The sequence below is a fragment of the Aptenodytes patagonicus genome, chromosome 6 (assembly GCF_965638725.1).
Source record: "Aptenodytes patagonicus chromosome 6, bAptPat1.pri.cur, whole genome shotgun sequence".
Classification (NCBI taxonomy): Eukaryota; Metazoa; Chordata; class Aves; order Sphenisciformes; family Spheniscidae; genus Aptenodytes; species Aptenodytes patagonicus.
Window position 1 is genome coordinate 10,876,149 of NC_134954.1, and position 21,226 is coordinate 10,897,374.

Genomic DNA, 21,226 nt, shown 5'->3' on the forward strand with positions numbered 1-21,226 from the left:
GGCTCTGCCTGACATGGCATGCGAGGGGCCTGCAGGGCATCCCTAACACACCCTTGTGAGCCTCTTCCTCCTCGGCTATGATGTGGCTCTTCTCCCTGTGCCAACAACATCCTTTGCCGTGGTGGCACTTTTGCAGCAGACCCCAGAGGATGGATCAAGTCCAGACAGCCGTCTGCACTCCCCACACACATGTAAAGCACAGGGGTTGCTTGCATTATTGCTATAATTTTATTTGCATCCAACAGCTCCCTGCAACATTTTGTGCCCCTTCCACTGTTTTAACCTTTATTGAATATTCAGAGCCTATTTGCTGCTGACACCAGCACGCAGCTACTTGGATGTCAGTCTAAGCTGGAGATAGCCTGAAAAAAATGGCATGACTTCACACTGAACTTCACTGGCATAAAGCAGCTCCCATTATGAAAAAAAAAAAATATATATATACACACACACGTGCACACATATTGATATATCTGACTCCAGTAACAATATTTGAGGGGGCATTGCAGAAGGAAGATGCAAGAACCCAGTTCTAATTGTGAGAAACAGCACTAACCTCTATGGTGCTGTGCCTATTTGCAGCAACTCACACTTGTTTTCACTGGCTAAGCCTAGAAGTGCGTTTCTTCTCTCTTGAAATGTTTCCTGCACAAAACAGCCACTGGAGTTAAGAGCAGCTCCTGATTAAATCGAGTGGGATCAGCATTCATGCTTTGAATTCAGAGGTTCACGCTCTGACTTCAGAGGTTCACTAACAAATGGAAACCAATGAAGAGATGGAGTTATATGCAACTCCATGGTCCCTTCCATGCTGCAGCGAACGAAGCACTACACACATAACAGGGATACAGTAAAATTCTCTAAAAATCCACCATCCCACAAATGCATCTTCCTAGAAATGCCTCTGCAAAACACTTTTGAAAGAAGCCATCTTTTTCTCATTACTGATGAGGTGTACTGCAGATGCCTCAACCGACCCCTCTTACTGCTGGGTGCTCTGTAATCACACAGCAGGGCAGTCTGTGACCCGTAATACCTACCCGTGACAGACAATGCAGGAAAAAGGCAAGAAACGGTCCTGTTTCCGCAGCCCTGCTTGGGAAAAGGGATGAGGATTATACAGGCTGGAGGGAAGCTGCATGGTAGAAGGAAACACCCACCTCCAGCACTGGAAGAGAAAGTGCAGACAGAAAGGTCAGGATGCCCATCTTGATTTCATGTGCCTTGAGATAAAGATAAGAGCGGGCTGCTGCGCTACTACTCCTCCCTGATGCACGCTGAGAACTAGGTGAACTGGCAAAGTTAACTCCAAACGTCTTCCTTGCTTGGACTGCAAGTTGCAATCCATGTTCATAGGGGTATCTACTACTGATACAAGGGACAGAAACCTCTCCTGTTACAGGACTAGTCAGATCTGTCCCATTTCTGAATCTGGTGCTACAACGCCCTTAAACACCAGGTATCCCAAAACAGACTCCTTCTCAGAAGCCAAACAAAGCTGAATAAAGTGGCTTCTCCACATGCAAAGTAGAAAATGAAAGGACAGAAAAAAAAAAAAAAAATGATATTGTTCAGCCACATAAAGGTGAAAACAGACATTTCTGGAAACCTTTCCCAACCTTTCGCTTATTGTGCTGATTTACCCCCTTGGGAACAGACCTCTGAATACACACTTGAAATGCTCCTGAGATGCATCTGCAGCACCCATTACAAGCACCCACACAGTCAAAACAGAGATGAAATTGGTGCAATTATTTGGGTTTTTCAAGAAGAGACAAACTACTTAACCCGTGGATCAAAAAAGAAAACCAGACTAAGGACACATCAAGAAACACTATCCCATTTTTTCTCCACGGTTTGGCATTTCTATGCAGTCATTTTAAGTACCTCCATTTAAAAAAAATTCTCAACCACCAAAATTCTACCAGCTCCACACCGCCTCTACCCCTTCCCTCCCTGGCCCTCCCCTGGGGCTACAAACAAAGGCTTCCCCTAGTTAAAATTTCTGTGAAGAAATAATAAAGAGCCATTCTTATGAGATGCCACCTATCATGCCAGCATAAATTACCCTGCCATTTGCCAAACTGATGCGCCCTTCTTAATCGTCTCTAATCTTGGCAGGGGGCCCGCCTTGCATGCAGACTGGGACCGTGCAGCAGCAGCAGGACACGAAGCCATAAATGCTGCTGCTTGAGTGACACGGCAGACCCCTTTTCCTCACGTCATTTCAGCACTAGCATCAGGTGGGGCTGCACTATCTCAACAGCTTCCTACTTTCTTCGGCCACCCCTGCTGCATTATCTTAAAGCAAAGCTGATATGAGTCAGCCTTCACCCGGGGAGCACAGCCAGGCCAGCGGTTAGCTTGATACAAGAATCAGCATCAATAAGGCAGAAAAAGCCGGTCACGCAAAGCGATTAAGTGAGAATTATTCATTACTACCTTAAAAAAATTTTTTCCCCCCACCCTCTTTCAAGCTCACAGCAGTCAGTGAGAAGGAAGCAGAGGAAGTCGGTCTGAATGAAGGAGTAGCACTGTGAGCATAGGAGGTACCAGCTGTGGCCAGCAGCCACGCGTGGGTGCTCTTTCCTTTTACGCCAGTGCCAGGAGCACCCACTCTTCCACTGCATCTGCGTTTTTCCTTTCACACGTGCATCCTGCACAAGACCACCCCACAGCAGCATGCTCCCCAGCCGCGTGCTTTGCTCAGCGGCTGAGCAGTAAGGCAGCATGGCAGGGCAGCGTTTCCCATGCGGTCTGTGTCCCATCTGACCATACGTCCTGGTTTCAGCTGGGATAGAGTTAGTTTTCTTCCTAGTAGCTGGTGCAGTGCTGTGTTTTGGATTTAGCATGAGAGTAATGTGATAACACACTGATGTTTTAGTTGTTGCTAAGCAGTGCTTACACTAAGTCAAGGACTTTTCAGCTTCCCACACTCTGCCAGCAAGGAGGTGCACAAGAAGCTGGGAGGGAGTATAGCCAGGACAGCTGACCCAAACTGGCCAAAGGGATGTTCCATACCATGTGACGTCATGCTCAGCATATAAAGCTGGGAGGAGAGAGGGTAGCATGGAACAAAACAAATGAGAACATCTTCCCTGAACTGGGAGAAGAGGCACAGACCCAGCCATGCTGAAATCGATGGGAATGACAGAGAACTTGGGTTAACCCTAGACAAGATCAGCTAGCTCTCACCATTTGCTCCCACTATCTCCGCAGCAGCGATAGTGGTCAGAGGATGCCTAAAAACTGGTCATAGCTCAACGCTGCCTTGGAGGCTCAGCCTGGAAGCTGCACAAACTCTGCAGGAATTTATAATCTGACTTCCAGTGGAAACACATCAAAAAGGGCCTGTCGTAACCTCACTGCCTTCTTCCCACAGCCTCTCCAGAGGAAGTAAATAGAAGTGGTCCTGGCACAAACCTCCCCATGACCGGCTCCAACACACAGCACACCGTCCAGCGCCATCCACACGGTTCTGCTGCAATGGCACTGGCGACGTGGTTTTACGCTTCTCCCAAGTCTCACCATATTCATCCCGTGCTGCCGCTGAGCTGTGATGCCCCCATGCAAGCAGCTCCACTGGATGCCGCACAAGAGGATGGAGTCTGTCTCCTCCTCTATCCCTCTCCCCCCCAGCCGCTTTTATCATTTAAATAGATAGGACAGCCGCGAAAGGAAGAAGGAAAAGGACTTTCATTTGCAGAACAGCTCATCATTTCCAAAAGCACTTATACATTGTGGTTGTTTAACTTTAGATCCTGAAAGTCTAGTTTAAACAGGTGTGACGGTCTGCCTCTCTGCCAACTTCACGAAAAACAAGCTGACTGCGTAAACTTCTATTGACTTCAGCACAGCCAGAACTTCAGAAGCAGCAGCCAAGGCATGACATACAAAAAATGATGATTCTGTAATGGAGCCCGTAGCTCCTGACTCCGAGTTTCCTTATGTAATCAAGCACAGCCTGTGACATGGGGAGGGGTAGTTGTTATTGGTGTCTTTTAAAACTCCTCCACAGTCAGCTCCATGCCTTCACTCTCTGTGTGTAAAGCTGTGTTTACTGTATGTGGCACTGAGTATTTTGGTTACCTCCAGCAACGGGGGGGGGGGGGGGGGGGGGCGGGGGAAGTATTCGTTTTTCTCTAGCAAGCTTGACATGTTTTCCTGGAGGCTTTTTTTAAAATTAAGATCAAAACGATAAAGGTAGGGGTATGAACTGCTTCAAAGCCTGAAGGAGAAAAGGAGCAAATAGCTACTTTCCATCCCACTTCATTGGCGAAATTGCTGCGTGAAGCAAAGCAGAGCAGCACGGGAAGAAGAGAGAGAGGAAACTGAATGGCCTGTTGCAAAATCATCTGTAGGAGAGGCAGCATGAAAAGGAGGTTTACCTGATTAGCACCACCATAGAGCTGTGCTCAAGCTGGCAGGGGCTCTTCTGTGTGCCTGGGACATCAGACTGGGACTTGACAAGGTTCCAGGCTCAACTCCTGGCTCTGCCACAGGCTTGCTTAGTTAAACCCACACAGCCTAGTTATTGCACTTAGCCAGGGTCTCTGTTGCCCGCTTTAAAATACAATCAACGACTCTGCACTGCCCACCACAAACATCCACAGGAATGTCTGCATTAAAAAAAAAAAATGCTGCAGCAGTTGTTCTTGGATGAGGACAGAAACCGAAAAAATGCAGCAGGCAGTAAAATGCACCGTAAGGGTCTACGAGCCTGGCAGAAGTCACTTGTGTGCAACAAAATGTATGAGACTGAGCTCACAACTGTGCAGCTGCAGCAGGGGACGTGATGGATAAGAAGGGTAGGGGACAGGTCCCTGATGTCCCCTCACGCCCTATTTGATACATACAGAGGGGCAAAAGTGACCGTCCAATATCACATCAGCAACACACCCAAAACAGGCTGCTTTCTTCCATACATTTCTGTGCTTCTGTGCAGACAGCTCACATCACATTGACAACCTGCACAAAACTCACCCCTCACAACCTATTTCCTCAGCTGACAAGAAGCAGAAGCGAGGTCTTATCTCCTCAGCAGGCACGATTCTGGCTGGTGTGGAGGGAGGCTGGAGGCTGTGGTTACACATCTGCACCCAGGCCAGCTCTGCTCTGCAGGTTTTATCTCCATCCACTTCAGAGCTATGCACCTTTCAACACCCTCGGTGTTGAATAACTTCATGTCCCCAAGCACCATAAACTTCTACAACCACAGAAACTCACAGATGGGTATGGATGGTTATAAAATCATGTCCTAAATTAGGACAGCAAGAAGCTGAGATTGGAAGAGTAGGAGGAAGTCAGGAAATCCCAGGAGAAAGTGATGGGGGAGGGATTTAGTCTCTTTAGAAAACAATAATGCAGTTTAATCTATTTTTCTTTTGACTTTACACACTAAAATAAGCTTCTCAGCTTCTGGGGCTGTCACAAATCATAAGGAAAATAAGGCCACTGGAACCCCATCAGTAGAATAAGAGCTATATAGTAATAATCCTGAGGAGTTGTGCAGGGCTTTCCATCTTCAAAGTGTTTTACAGACAGTCATTTATTAATCTGAAAATTTCCCCTGGCCATAAGTAACTACTCTGCCTCTCTGCTAAGCGCGAGACACACGCAGCACAGATTGGCACTCGGGAGAGATGGCGCAGGTGGCAGCTCTGACCTCCGGAGCCGGACCTCTGTTTCTGGCTCTCTGAGGTCAGACCTTCGCTGCCCCAGCCACCACCTGAATCCAGAAGCACTGGTGATGTCTGACACTTTGGAGCCAACTGGTACCCGAGAGCCTCTGGTATGGGGGAGTAAGAGACATGCTCAGAACCCAGGAAATAACAGCAAAGCCCAAAATAAAACTCCCAGGACAGGCTCCTGGCTGCCTTACAGCCACTGCCTGCCATGCTGGGGTGTCACTCTGGGCAGAAGCTGGCCTCAGTCCTGGGCTCATCCTACCACACAGCCCACCTGATAGCCCCCAGGGAGCTGTCAGAGGAGTTTCCTATGCAAACACGATGCTTCCTCCCACCAAAGGACTATTTATGCACAGCAGTTACCTGTTTACACTAGATGGGTCCTTTAGATAATCAGCATGAGGCTGCTCCTCCTTCCTTTCCTGGCAGCAATATTCTTCTGCTTTTCTAATTCTCCAAGACAATACTCCTAACCGTGATCCTCTCCACAGCCCTTGCCCTGCGAAAGCTGGGAGTTCTTGGAGAATGAGAGCAGCCTGGTTAGCAGAGAGAGAAAAATGGAACAAGGAGCACAACTACAGCTACATCTTCTAAATAAGTCGATATCTAACATAGGCCAGCTTTGTTTGGAAATCAGAAGATAACATTATTCTGTATTCATACTGGCTGTTATGTTCTTTGTCTGACCGGTTTTTCATCTCTTTTAAGCCACTGTATATTTATATGACTTCAGTAGTGCCAAAGAAGTCATTGTAGGACCAAAACTGGGTTAATCAGTTTTTGCTATCCTTCTCTGGATATCAGAATATCTGGGTTCATTAAGCACCCTACAACAGAAGTGCACAGATCTAAGCCTTATTTCCATCTTAAGGATGGCTTAGCTGAGGCAAGGAAAGCAGAAGACCCCGAGTACCATTGCAAACAACGTCCCAAAGGTCACAAGTAAGGGATTCAATCCCAGGCACTGCAGATCATGTATATTCTCAAGACCAGAAGAGATTTGCCCACGCATACGGCATGAGTGAGTAGCAGACTCAGGCACAAATTCAGTCTCAGACTCCAAGTCTTTTACTCTACACTACTCAGATCACATTCCTTTCCTCTTCCAGCTCCCTTTCAGCAAATGATTTTGTTTTAGCACCAGCCTCCATACACAGCAGAAACAGCAGAGCCCAAAGAATGGGCATTTAGAGCCACAGTGCTGTTGGCAAAAGTTTTAGAGAAAACAAAAAAGTTTGCAAATTTGTCTCTCCAGTAAGAAGTAGGGTGAAGTACAACACTGAAGCTTTCTGACACACTGCCAGGGAGACTGTCAGCCATACTGGCTGAACTGGATGGAAAGGCAGTCTGCATTATAGCCAGAGCAGTGCTGAAATTTAGTAAATATTTGCTCTTCATCCCCTCTGTAAGCTGAGAGAGCTCAGGACTCAGCAGAGCCGGTACCCCTGGCTTGGGGCAGTCTGGTCAGTGCCGCTGATGCCGCCGCTCCCCTGGGAAGGGCCACCAAGGCAGGCAAGAAAAGCGGCAGCAAACCACGACAGGACTCCTGCCCCCGGCCAGCCTGGGCTGGAGAGAGCTGGGCTGGTCCTGACAATACAGCATATCCATGACCATTATAGCAAAGCACAGAAAGAGATCCAGCTGAAATGACAAATCCCTACCAAGTTATACACCTTAAATATCCCAGGAGCAAGGTTCCCCGTTGAGAGCTGCCCATCTCCATGGCCTCGCTTACTGTTAGGAGACCACTGGGGCAGCTGCAGACTGCGCACAACCCTTCTGCATTCACTCCAGATAACCTCCACTCTGCTCCTCTCACCTACGCTCCCTGCTCCAAGAAGAAAAAGCAAGCCCAAATGCTGTAACATTATCAGAGCATGTCCGGTCTCCCACACTGATCTGTGTTTACGACTTTGCAAGGGTGAAACGAGCTCCAGTTGCCTTTTGGTGCCAGTCCCAGGAAACCCCACAGTGTAACAGAGGGTTGCACAGACGGCTGCCCCTCCATCCAAGTACAAACAGCCTACAAGCCCGTCATGAATAACAAAAGACATTTTGACAGCCCGAAGTGGTTTATGATGTCTGTGGAACAAAAAGGGAGCACTGAACTGAAGAGTGGGTCTGTCACCCACAGACCTGCAGAAAATTGAACTCATACACTACAGTGGATTTGCAGAAGAAATGTATTTCAACTGATCACATGCCCCACGCATCACCCTTTGACACTTATGTTCTTGCAGCACTCCACAAAAGCTCTAACCATCCTGTACAGAAAACCTGTGCTACAGGAGGAATATTTAAAAAGCACTAAATACCTCGCAGAAATGCATGGAGGGTTCTGCCAGATCAATTGGCACAAGCCTGTGTGACCCAAACGCCAGGGTGCTCATTTCACAGCTCCCAGCTGACAGTCTCAGCTTTTAGAGTTGCTCTAACATTTCCTGGGCAATCCTGATTCAATTGCACCTACTTCCCATTTCTGAAAAAGCCCAAGATGACTGCACGTAGGGTGTCGGAACACTGCCTCAGCAGGAGGAGGATATTGCGTTGGTGGAGAGCAGAACAGCACATCCAGACGCACACACAAAGCAGGGACTTTCCCAGCGAGCATCAGCGATCCGCATCGCTGGGTCCCTCCTTCCTCAGGCACTCCTATTACCTAGGGCTTAGCAGAGGAGACCTGGGCCGTATATTTGCTGTTTCCCCATTGCTCACCACTTCCTCCAGGCCCCCGTTAGCCAGGATGGGACATCCCCTACTGAAGACTACAGCCTACTGTGAAAACCTGCAGCCCTTGGGCATCCCAAGGAGAAAAGCCTCCCAGCCTTCAGATTTTGTGATGAACCCTGCGCTGAGACGAACCTTGCTGAGGTGCATGTTGTGAATCCGGCCCCAATAATTCAGTGTGGTCCAAGAGATAATGATACAAGAGCTGTTCGTCTGCTCAGAGTATTATAACTGTTTGTTTGCCAGCGCTGCAGAAGGGCAAGGGCTCGTGGGGGAGCTTGTCAATCCCCTGCACAGCCCTTATTTCTGAACATTTCCCCCTATAAAGCCCGTGCCTGTTCTTTCCTCCCTCCCCCTTCCACTCGCCTCCTGCAAATCATGCTATCTCCTTCCACCCCCAAATAGGAAGTCCAGAGCCAAGACGCACACAATCTGCCTCTTCACAAGAGCCGGGCTGAATGTGTGCCAGAGGAGCTGCGAGGATGACAACATATTTCCTGTCAGGAAAGTGACTCAGTGAGATGGGTATGAGAGCTCCTCTTACTCAAGAAGTTCCCCTCTCCCCTTGCGTTGCTGAGGCATGAGTCAGAATCCGAGAGCCAGAATTTCAACCCCCTCCGGACCCAACCAGGAATAGTGGAGTTCAGGTTCAAGCCCAGATCCTGCTTACAACTCAGTAACAAGTCAGCACCACGTGCCGAGCCCTTGTTTCACCCCTCACAGAAGGGGAATAACAACACTGACCAAGTGGGCAGCTTGAATTTGCAAAGCACTTTTAGGTTGAGATGGTGCTTATTGCTATTTGCTTATGCACCCGTTTACACCATGCTCGTAGCCTCTATATGTGAGCATTATACAATACCCGCACAGAACTAACATCGTGTTCATGCATTTTGCTAAAGTATTTTACACACGACCATTTCATCCAGGAATACTGTAAATGCTTAAAAATCCCTGCAGCCAGTTTTCTTCCTCCGGCCTCAGATCAGCTCTTCCCCGTGATAAGCAGGCAGACCCATGGCATGCCACGTCCTTACCAGAGCCGCTGCTGAGGGTGACCATGCACAGCCAGAGCGTAACCAGCAGGGCACCGACCATCTTCATCCTGCTGAGACAAAGCACACACAGAGCTTCTGGTTATTTTACAATATTTCATCACTGCAGACAGTTTTTTAATTCTGAGCGTATGTGTTTATTCCTCTGCCCACCCAATGATCCTTTTATTATGGTATGTTCTTTTTTCATCTCTTCATTAAGATTCCTTAAGAAAAGCATCTGTATGGCAGCATTGTCCTGCCTGCAGGCAGCTGCACGAGCTCTCCAAGCCTGGGAGGTGATGGCTTAGAAGACGACAGCCGAGCTCATTGACTTAAGTCACTGGAATAGTCCATGTCCATGAGCACAAGGAGTAAAGTAGATGCTTACAGGCTAGAAATCCCAAGCTTTGACTCCCAAAACACCAAGGTCCTTTGCCGAGACCTCATTCTGCCAGCGCACACACTTGTTTCTAAGAACGAGTGCGGAAAGCACTCGTGATGGCGAGCGGCGGTTGAAGCACATTTGCACTGAACACGCATCTGACAGTTCAGTGTGACAACCACGCCGGTGCAGTCCGAATTTGCAAGCTCTGCTGGTGACCTGCAAAGAGGCCGGCTGCCAGAGTCCTGACTGCTCCACCCTGTTCCTGCAGGCAGGTCAAGGCTCCACCAGCTCTTTCCAGTCAAACCCTCCTTGGAACGGCCACTTTGCAGGAGTAAACAACTGCCAGGTTTGTATGCATTTCGGAAGTGATCTGAACAAAGGTTTATACTTTCAGAGCAGCACTGATAGGCAGAAAACAATCCCAGACTCCTCCATTCCCGCTACAGAGCACAATTTCCTGTAATTTGAGATAAACGTACACTGCCAGAGTTTCACTTGCTGCCCACTCCAGTATGGCACTCAGCTCTCAGAGCTGCTCACGCACTAGAATTAAATTTCCCTGTGTTTCTAGGTTTTACAGGATGCAACTTATAAGCTGGTAGTCACAAAAGCTGACATTTACTAGATGCTCTCATTAATGGGGCAAAGGTTGCATTTGATATTCCTGGGTGCTGTCAGATCACAAAGGGAGAAGAGATGGTTAAAAGGCTGAACTTCATCAAAGCATCTCCATTCCGCCGGGCAGATGCGGTAATGAGCATGGTGATATTGTCAGGAGCATGCTCATGAGATGACAGGGAAATCTGCTCCATCGAGGTATGCTAAAAGGTTGGGGAGAGAAGCCACAGAGCTCTCTTAAACATGTCCCTCATAAACCTGTCTATAATATATGCATTAGGCAGAACGGCTTCAAGCATAAGCAGAGAGCACCTAAGATTGCAAAGATTGCAGAGATTAACAAGAATGGGATGTGTGAACTGTACTACTCAAAATCCAGCAGCGGATATTGAATCCTTCCTTTTCAATGCTGGCATCTGAAAAGCCTTTGTACAATGCTTTCCCTCTGCTGGACTCATCTCTAAGAGATAAAGGAAATCCGGAGCAAGCCTGCTCTTCCCTGCATGGTCCATGCAAAGGGCTGCAGACTGCCTCGGAAGCCATAAGGCCTTCAGATACAGGCAAGAAGCCGGGAAGAAGGTGAGTTTTCTTCCCTGGGGTCCAGCTGAGAGAGCTGGTGGTCCCCTACCTCCTTCATCCAAACTGAAATGCCAGTTGCTAATCAAACCCTTCTCTACTGCCATCTACAACCAGCTCCCAATGCCACTTAAGAAGACTCCATAAGGAGGAAACAAAATTAAGTACTCCTACCCTCTGGAAATGCTGAAGAAAGATAAAACATCTTTACACCATCAGATTAGACAGACGGAACCAACATGCTGCACTTTTGGTGGGAATTTAGGGACTTTTAGGAATTCAGATGCTGGAAGAGAGGGAGTGTAAACAATGGGTGGGGGGTCGTTTCCATAATAAATATCCTTCATGGTTCCCTCTCCATTTGTCATTAGATAAATGCACAGCGTGTCCTATCTCACCCTTACTTTCCAGTGATGCTCTCCTGCACTTTGCACAAATCAGACTGCATTCAGCCCTGAAGCAAGCAGGGACAACTACTGACTTTGGATGAGTTTCTCTCGTTTCGAGCAAGGCCATTTACATGGCCTGAGGCCAAAATAAACTACTACGTTTCACCCAGTGATACATGAACTCTGCAGTGAGCTAATATTTGCAGCCATTAACTATGCTCATGGGAACATGCTCCTTTCAACTGTCTCAAAGAGCCACCAGGTCTCTGTTCCCACGAGCAAGGTATTTCCATGCTCTGCTTCCTAGCAGGAAAATTCTGATTTTATAGCTGGGTAGAGCAAGAAGCCCTGCACAGCGTGATTCACTTCTGGTTCATTCCAGGCTCTCCAGAGATCTTATCAGCGGAGACAGACGGACACAGAGCCTGTTGACCACAGCCCTGGCTGCTCTCACACTATACAAAATACAAGGGGCCGTGGAAAGCACGTGTACAGAGTCAAGGCTTGGTCGAGGGGAGTCATCACAACCTCCTGGATGCCCTGACCATGCCAGCATTTGCCTGCTGAGATGAAGGATGAGGATTCTCCCCCTTTGATAAAGAAATGGAGAGCTCACAAAAACAATGAAGAAGGAGGGGACTGTAGGGCAGGATGGTTTCTGCAGTCCAGCTCCTTTCCTGTGGCATATGATTATTCCAAAAAATCCAATTCATGCCACAGGATCTGATGGTTTGTACTACTAACACAGCGCAGGGACCAATTCTTACGTACTAGCGCTGCTAGCACTGTGATGTTTTGCTTTAAATGGCCTGAAATCTGTGATATGCCCCAAAGAGAAAGGTCTTCCCACGACAGTCCTGTAGTCACAGAGTATTGTCATCGCCCCCCATTTCAGGGAGAATAACACAATTCTGCCAGTGATACCAGGAAGAGAGCATTGCGTCCATTCAGTCGCGAAGAGAGAGGATGGGTTTTGCAATGCCCCAAGAATGCGACGCCACAGGACTACAACCCACCCCGCTCTTGCCAGGAACGGAAGAATTTTCTCAGCCTTTTCCAGCAACCTGCTTCTTTGTTTCATGACATCAGAAAGCATGTTGCCATTTTGCCTGTATATAATGCAATTCCAGTGGTGGCTGATTAACTTCTTGCACAATTTGCCAATGCTACACTGAAACACCAGCACCTCTGGCTGCAACCAAACAAGCCAGAAGTCAGAGTGCGCAAACCCCAGGCTGCAGCGGCGGGGTTCACCCAACTGCGTCCACCCAAAAAGGTCACAGACCTCACCTCTAATATGCAACCAAATAAGATAAAAAGCAAACACTAAAAGGAGCCAGGAATAAAATCAGTGAGCAGAAGAGCATGCCAGCTCAGAAATCACACGACAGCTAGAAAGCAGGCGATCAGAGCAGTCAGAAGAAGGCTGGAGAGTTCTGATACATCCTCAGTGCTCCAGGAACTTCTCATGAGACCAGTATACTCTGAGGTGTTCTTAACGTCTCCATAAACTAACACTTTAATAATAATAAATCATAGAGTGGTTGGGGAAAACAATCCATCACTGCTGTTGCTAGATTTTTTTTTTAAAGGAACTTACTTGAAATGTTCATTTTGTTTCAAATCAGAAATTGTTTCCTTTACGTTCCTGAGCATTTTCTTCTTCAAACTTTTACCTTCTGTCTACTGGGGAGTAAAGAAAAGCAGGGTAGGGGGAAACACAGTCATGGAAGTGTCTCCTGTTCTCAAAAACAGAGGTGGTGGAAAGGTTTGGTTTTTCATTTGATACTGGCCAGAAGTGGCCTTTATGTCAGGAAAAAAAAAAAAAAGAATATTTTCATATAAAACACCTTTTAATAAGACACCCTTCCCAAACAGACCTAGACAAGGAATCGTTCACTCCTGCCTTTAGCAGCATGGACCCCGCAAAGCCTACGCACCTTCCAAACAATTATGAAACGCAAGACAGATGTCAAATAATTAATGAGAGAGCTGCACTCAAAGCAACTACTGTACACCTATTCTCAAAGACACTGTACCAATTCTACAGAACAATGCCGCATTTTCCAAGAAAATGCCTTTGTCCTTCCTAACCACAGGCACCTAGGGAGAGCTGACAGGTCTTTTGCTTTTCACTGAGAAGTCACACTACGGCACACAGAACAAAAGCACCCTTCAAAACCTTGCTACTAAGTGCTCTGGCTGAAAGGGCATTTAAAATAAAGCTGTTTCAGAAAGAGGAAAAAATAACACCGGCCAGAGCAGGTTTTACACATTATTTTCTTTCTTTAATTCTGTCCCAAGCCCCTTGAGTCAAAAGCATTCGAGAGCACAGGACTGGCCCCAGGAAAAGGGATGCAGACACAGGAAGGCTAGCAAAAACCAGGGTGGGCTAGCTTAGGAAATGCTTTGCTTCTACACCACGTGGACTTGGGGCTGAAGGCTGATGGGCTGCAGAGCAGGGCTGGCGCTCAGAAGAGGGGCACAGCTCCTCTGCTCCCACATCACTGTGCACCCACAAGCCCTGGGTCCCTGCATCATCACGCAGCAGCATTGGAGAAGGCTGCTCGATGAATTTGCTGCGTTTTCTTATGGGGAAAAATAGATGTACAGTCCAAGTAAATTCAAAGAATCCAAAAGGCAGACAAAGGGCAGCCTGCAAAAGCAGCTGCAGAAAAGTAATAGCAAAAACACTAATGGAAAGTGGGAAAAGGCCCTTCGGCCCTCCAGGAAACACTTTTGCTTTTCAGTACGTGCAGGAGTGAGTCAGACAAAGGGAGGAATTACTGTAGCAAAAACCATCTTGGTGCCACTTAGCCAGGATTTGCGCAGCATCTCTCTGACCCTGCCTCTCCTCTGGAGGCCATTTGGGCACTGCACCGCACCACCCGCTGCTGCAGCATCAGCGTTTCCACCGTGCCCCTGCCCAAAGCAGGGCCACTCCTGCAGCGAGCTGGCCAGTCCTGCGGACAGCCCTCTTGAGCAACCTAATGTTACACTGAAATCTCTGGAGATGTGGGTAGAAAGACAGGCGACAGGTTTCAGAAGTCCAGCCTTTTCTCCCCAGGAGGAATTAGCACATTCATTAAAATTTTCCTTTCCAGACAGCTTTCAGGAACAGAATAGGGAGGAAACCAGCAGCAATCTGATGATGAACGCCATAAGCAGCTCAGAGCACTTTCCCTGCTCTCGTGCACGCTATGCCATGCTCATCACTTCAAACGCAGGCACACTGACCAACAAAGGGCCCCCAACACTGTCCTCGGAAAAACATTCGCATCTCTCTTAAGGGCAGAGAGCCCAGTTTGTCTTGGCAGCAGCTCCCTAACAGCCAGGCACATTTCAGCAGGAATCAGCCAGGGCTGAAGCCTGGCCCGCAGTCAGGGATACCGCGGAGCAGTCAGTGCGACCGAATCAGCACATCTAATGGTGACACATCCAAGGCAGGGACCTGCGAGATGGATGCTGAGGTCTCACTTTTCCCAGGGCAGCTGCACTCACCAGGCTATCACATACCTGACAACAGAGTGGGCTGAAAGGATTTTGTTCTGTGATGTTTCTATTATAAAAGCAATTTATATCATTAAAACCAAAGGAAACATTTAGATTTGAGCAGACTGAAACTTTGTCACTAGCTAGAGTCACAGCAAATATTAACCACTTGCTTTGCAGAGGGGAAAAAAAATGAAACTAGTATGAGTCAGATGGAAAGCTGCCCTGGTGAGAGGTCTCCCCCGTCACTAGCACAAATCATCTTCTATCTTCCTTGGCCAGAGCTGGCCACTGTCACACAGGACCTGGAAGCACTGGCTCCCTGCTTTGGGGAACCATGGTGTTCACACACAGCTTTATACCAGGTCTACCAAGTACCCAGGAGAGAGAAGAGGGGGGGCAGGGGGGGGAACCAAAAAAAAAAAAAACCCAACCACAAAAAACAAGAAAACCTGGAAACAATCTTCTCAGTCAGTGGCTCAGCCAGCTCTTTGCCAGCTGAGGACAAGACACCAGGCATCCGAGGTGGCTCCATTGCCTGTCACCCACCACTGCCTCTCCCTGGCCTCCTGTACTGCACATCCAGGCCAAGGGCTGCAGTCTGCTGGCTTTTTACTAATTACTTTTTACTAAATCCCCAACACGGGAATGAACAAACCCAGCAGCGTGTCACTCCAGGGGTTACCCCAGGAGGTTGTCCCAAGCTATTCCTCCTTCAACACAGCAGCGCAAACTGCAGGAGCAAGGCTGACCTTCAAAGAGCACCAAGAGCTCCGGTGGGCAGAGCAGGCAGCAGCCCCACCTCGAGCTCAGAGGCTTGGGACATTCATTAACAATGAGTCATTTCTGGGGGCTACCTTGGTAGTGCAAGATTTGCCTCTGCCAGTGCCAGTGTTTGGGACACAGAGGCAATTGCCAGGCAGGGAATTTGTGATCCGCTGTTGGCATTTAGATACCATCTCCTGGCATCCTTTTGGCTCAACAGATTTAACAGTTATAGTCAGAATTCAGAGGAAGAAGCTATTTTTTGCCCCCTCTCAAGAGAAAAGGAAAAAAGTGCAATCTAGACATGGGGAGAGAAGTGGGGGGGGGCTTGGGGGAAAAAACCAAAAACCAAAAAAACACCCCACTATCTGAAGTCAGTATCCCCTCCTTTCCTTTTCAGTTCTCCGGGGGTCCTATCAAGGCTTGGCAAAGCAGAAATGCTACAGATCTTGCACACTGCTCTGCTGGAGCCCAGGGTGCCACTGATTATACTCTGGCAGCTGCTTAACAGGCAGAGCACACTGCATTTCATACATTTAAAATAAACTAGCTCAATAATCTGTCACCTCTCCGAAATATACGCACACCTGGACAAGACAAATAAACAGCTGGGACTGTCAGCGAGAGATCTGTGGAGTGGGCTGAAGAGGGGCAGGTTGAGCCACAGCTATGAAATCAAACAGCATGGATTACAAATGCATACACACGGGCCACCAAGCAGTTCAAACACCAATCTACAAGAGCACTTCTGTGCTCAGGCAAAAGGTATCCAGCCAAGATAGTCTATTTTTTAAGTCTGAATAGCCAGGGAATGAAAAGCTTCCAACAGAGCTTCAAAGAGAGATGAGACCTTCCATGAAGGCAGACACAATGCTTCTATTTTGGACGGCGATGTTATAGTGAAAGGAGAGCTCTGAGAAATACCCACGTATTGCGCTACCGGAAAATAAACCGACAAACTAATCTTTGCACAGAAAAAAAGAAATCCGCAACCAACATGGCTCAAAGACCCGAGGAGAGACTTAAGGAATCCAGAGTGAGATTCCTCCCTCACTGGAAGAGTCCTGATTAGTTCTCATGGAGTACCTGGAGACACTTGAGAACAAGCATTTAATTTGTACGTTCTGCCTCCTGACCTTTTTAATGGCTTTTAGATGTAAGCAACTCCACTGCCCTCCCTAAGAGGTTATTCCACTGTCCCTGTGGACGTAGCAGCACATCCGCATTATGCAACAGATTGCACAGCAGCAACCCCAAGCTAGCTCAGCCCGTGTCTCTAAATCCAGAGAATACAATGCAGACTCAAGCAGGTTTATCAGCTGGGCTTACTGCCTTTTGCAGGACCGGCCTGGGACTCTTGAACCCCAGAGCAGCTTTCCCAGGAGAGGAGTCTCCTCGCAAGCCCAGCCTGGCACAGCGAGCGCTCTGCAGCCCCAGTGCACATCCCCACCCTCACAACAGGGGCTGCACCCAGCTCTGCTGAGCACCAGCTGCAATTGGCTCTCAGACTCAAAAAAATACTCCAAGAGTTTCTTTTCTTAGGTTCAAGCCCTTGCTGCCAGCTACATACCTGCTCTTTCACTTCATCTCCTCCCCTTATAGCCCTCAGTGCTTTCAGACCAGATTCCCAGGATGGCTGCTCTATATTCAGCCAACATCTTCCCCCCTTCTTGTTCCCCCAGAGAGGGACAGAGCAGGCAAAAAGCCTCCAAGCATCACCGTGCTCCAGAGCACAACATCACTGTGTTTCACTCCCCTTTCCAAGCACCTCTTTTACTGTGCTGTTGCCACAAAATCCCAAGGCAGACTGCAATGTCTCCAGCACTGCTAGCAGGTTTACCCATGCTGCTGCCACTGGTGAAGACCTGATCTCCAACTCTCCCTGCGGCGTAAGAGGAGGATTTCCTCAAGTGACCCCAGGTATCCTGCGATGAGCAACATATTCAAGGGTAAAAGCAAGTCAGCAGAGTTCTTTTTCAAGTTTGGGCCACACAGTGTTTCCACACCTGGCACTTATATTAATCATTTAATCACATTTAGCCTTATGAGAAAAAGCAAACAAGAATAATACATGAATATGCTTCATTCCCTCCCCCCCAGCTCAGACAGGCTGCTCTGTAAGTGTGCTTTACACATTAATCCACAGCAAAATTTAAAGCAATAGAAAAAGGAACAGCAAAGGCACTGAAAGCCCAGGAGCTACCTGCCTCTCCCAGGACAACACCCCACTTACAAGCAGTTCTCCAGAGGTCCTTCCAGCCCTCCCATGGGCCTCCACATTCCCAACCCACCCACTTGGTCCTCCTGGTGACTATCAGAGCAACTTTCTTCTGCATGCCTGCCCCTTCCTGGTCATGCAGTACAGCTGCATTCTGCAAAGGGGACTAGAAAAATCTGGGTACAGACAGAAACAAAGGAGAAAAAGAGAAACAGAACGAGACAATCCTTCCCGTGCCACGTGTATCACATTTGTTCCCCATGTCTCTAACATTTCCTTCTGCAAATATTAGGTTGCGCCATCACAGGGAACTTGCTCGGGCTCTGCCTGCACTGACCCCACCAGTGCAGCTCTAAATTCAACCTTCAAACAACGACACCCTGAATTTTCAAGTCCAGAAACCTCCTGCGAGAAAGTCTGCTCTGTGACCCACAGCACCTACACAGGGAAGGCTGAGAGGGAGCTGCAGGCAGCAGTATGCTGTGACTGTCATCAATATTAATTATTTGGGGAGAATATGATTGATCTCACGAGGGCAATGAATTCATTTCTCCAGCTGAATGACAAACAAAAGGCAATATATGTGCTGCTGACATTTCCAAAGGCTACAAGGAGCAGCGACAGGAAGAAATACTGCTATGTGTTAAAACCCTTCTGCAAAGGGCCAAAAATCTGAAAAGTCTCCAAAATTTTCATTTCTGAGCACTTTCAACGCCAGGAAGCGGATGCCTTCATATTCTCAAATCTGCACTGACCCTAGCCCTGGGCTGGCTCACCTCTTTGCATTGAGAAGAAACAATCACTGAGTGTCTTTGGGAAGTTGGGTTGAGTTTCCCTTTTGTTCTTTGACACTTCTTGTCAACAACTACAGAGTCATTACACCTGACAGACAAGGGGGGGGGAAAAAAAAAGCTTAGAAAGGGGAAAACATTGCCTTCCTGGGTAGCCACAACCCAGGGCTATTCAGCAGGTCTGAAATGCCAAGATGCAGCTCCCCTGTGCAAAGGGAGAAGGGAAGGACACAATAAGCCTGGAGAAAAGCATTCCCACCTCTCTGTGGCCACGGGTCAGGGGTGTCTGTGTGTGCACAACCTCCCAAGGAGCCAGAATTAAAGAGTCTCCCTAAAGTCCACACAGCAACATGAGAGAGAACAAGGAAGGTGGAGAAAGGTAAATGCACTGAGGCTGAAGCTATTTTTACAGGAGGACAGAGGAGAGGGAAAGACAACCCAGACCATGGGGACGTTAGTCCAGTGGAGTCTGAGTTTTGCCACATCCTTCAGTCACCCCAGCACATCACCCCTGTCTGACTCAACTGAAACCAGCACAGTTTGCTAGAGCAACACATTTTGGGATCCAACAGCACATTTGTGCTGGTTCAAAGAGGCCGGGTGCCCTACAAACCCTTCACGGCCTGCCAGCGTTATCACACTGGGCAGCAACACGTACATCCTCCTCCCATTATGCGGGTGCCTCCTTATAAACAAGGGCTGAGGGAAGTCTGTGCTTGAAGGAAGAGGGGGGAGGCTGCTATTTCTCAACAGAACAAATCCAATTATTTGTATTAGAGTGAATTTGTACGGCTCTTACTGTCCAAATAAGTATTTTCTACAGATCCCAGAGCTTTGAATCAACAGATTGCTGATAAATTTATGTAGGTGGGGCCCTGGATGTTACTATGGTGGGATGGAGGTGAGGTTGTTTTACTTTTGGTTCCTTGTGAGATTTGCTTTTTGCAATAGGGCTAGCCTCAGAAAAATATAACTAGAAATTTGGGCTCCTGCCACTGCCATTTACTATGTTCCTGTAAGTCTCTAAGATTGAAGATTTTAAGACAGTCTACTAGTTTAGGGTAGCAATATGAGTTTCTGGTTAATCTACATGAAACCTACAGAGGCATCAACCACCAATTGTAATGCATGAAAAATTGCAGTGCCTCCCTGATAATCAGGCATCAGAGAGCTTATAAACGGCTGTCCCCTGAACTGAGCACATTAGTAGAGGCTTCTGAAATCTGTGCCTCTGTTTCCCTAACCACTTTTATAACAGCCTCTCCCCACCTCGCACCACAGCTGTGCATCTTAATGTCTCTAAAGTGCTTAGAGATGCTGAGATGAAAGATAACATATGAGTGCAAAGTACAGATTAATTCCCTGAGCTCAGCAGTCACTGGAGCTGATGGGGCTAAACATACCACATACCCACCACGGAAAACTTGGGTTCTGAGCCTGTCTTAAATAGTAACTACTTAAGCAGCAGTTGCCTTGGAACAAGTCATTTTGGGGCTGGTTGGCTGGGCACATGGAGCCCCAGCAGGCAGGAAATACAGAAATGCAATATACTATTATGAAAAACAGATGTTTTTCCAGAATAAGGTCTCAAACCTGTTCTTATAGAATTTGGTAGTGGGATTTCAACTCATTTCAGTAGGAATATGACAGAGCTGTTCAGGTTTTAGCAACCAGCACGTTAAGAACATGGCCAAACATAATTTGAAAAGCTATTTCCATTTCTGTTTGTTTTTTAAATGATTAAAAATCCAGTTTAAATATTGCAAGGAAAACTTTAAATTGAGCAAGATAAGTTTTGGCTTCCTTCCGAGTAGAAGGCAAACCCCAAAACGCTACTGAAAATCTAACAGATGGGAGTTATTTTTCACTCTTTAAAAATTTCATTCCCTTGCACTGAGATTAACTGTAATTAGCTCTTTATTTACATCCAGGACAAAAGGTAAAATGATAAAGAAAGGCAACTATACACACAAATCACAGGCAGAAAAAGGCAAAAAAAAAAAAAGCAAAAATTCATTCTGAGAAGAAAACGTCATGTCCTTCTCGCCAAGCAGCATAATTGTTATAAATATATAGTTAAACAGCTCCACAGCATCCTGTCAGCACTAAGGATAAACATTTAGGTCACAGTTTTGCAAGCTTTTACACACAAGTTGATCGAATATATAAGAATCATCCTCTGAACATCTAAAAATATCGCATCCCTGTAAGTGGACAGGATCAGGCCTAAGAGAGTCAAGATATTCCATTACACTTTTATTTCAGTCATGCAAGGGATTAAGCGAAACCAGGAGGAAAAAAAAGAAACCACCACCAAAAAAACCACACAAAAAACCAACACAGCAGCTTTTCTAGTTAAAGAGACAGAGAGGTATTAAAACTTTCTTTTTCTTTTTTTTTTTCCAAGTCCTCTTCTAATTCTGGTAACACCATGCCTTAGTAAAGCTGCAGAGGCTTCTAAAGTATTTGTGCAAGTGCATGGTTCATGTTGTGTCTTTCCCTTTCAGTCACACAAGAAAACTGTCCAAGGAGCTTCATGCC

The 21,226-nt window shown here is 47.3% G+C and overlaps 1 protein-coding gene across 5 annotated transcripts in view; it reads right to left on the minus strand.

Moving 5' to 3' along the window:
* IL1RAP (interleukin 1 receptor accessory protein) overlaps nt 1-21,226 on the minus strand; it is a 48,838-nt gene that overhangs the window by 22,651 nt on the left and 4,961 nt on the right. For 4 of the 5 annotated variants that reach the window (XM_076341091.1, XM_076341087.1, XM_076341089.1 and 1 more), the window contains exon 2: nt 9,452-9,519. In XM_076341091.1, the coding sequence (XP_076197206.1) occupies nt 9,452-9,518 (67 nt within the window). In that variant the 5' untranslated portion in view covers nt 9,519. Of the gene's footprint in view, nt 1-9,451; nt 9,523-21,226 lie in introns of all 5 variants that reach the window. The other variant, XM_076341088.1, reaches the window with a different exon arrangement.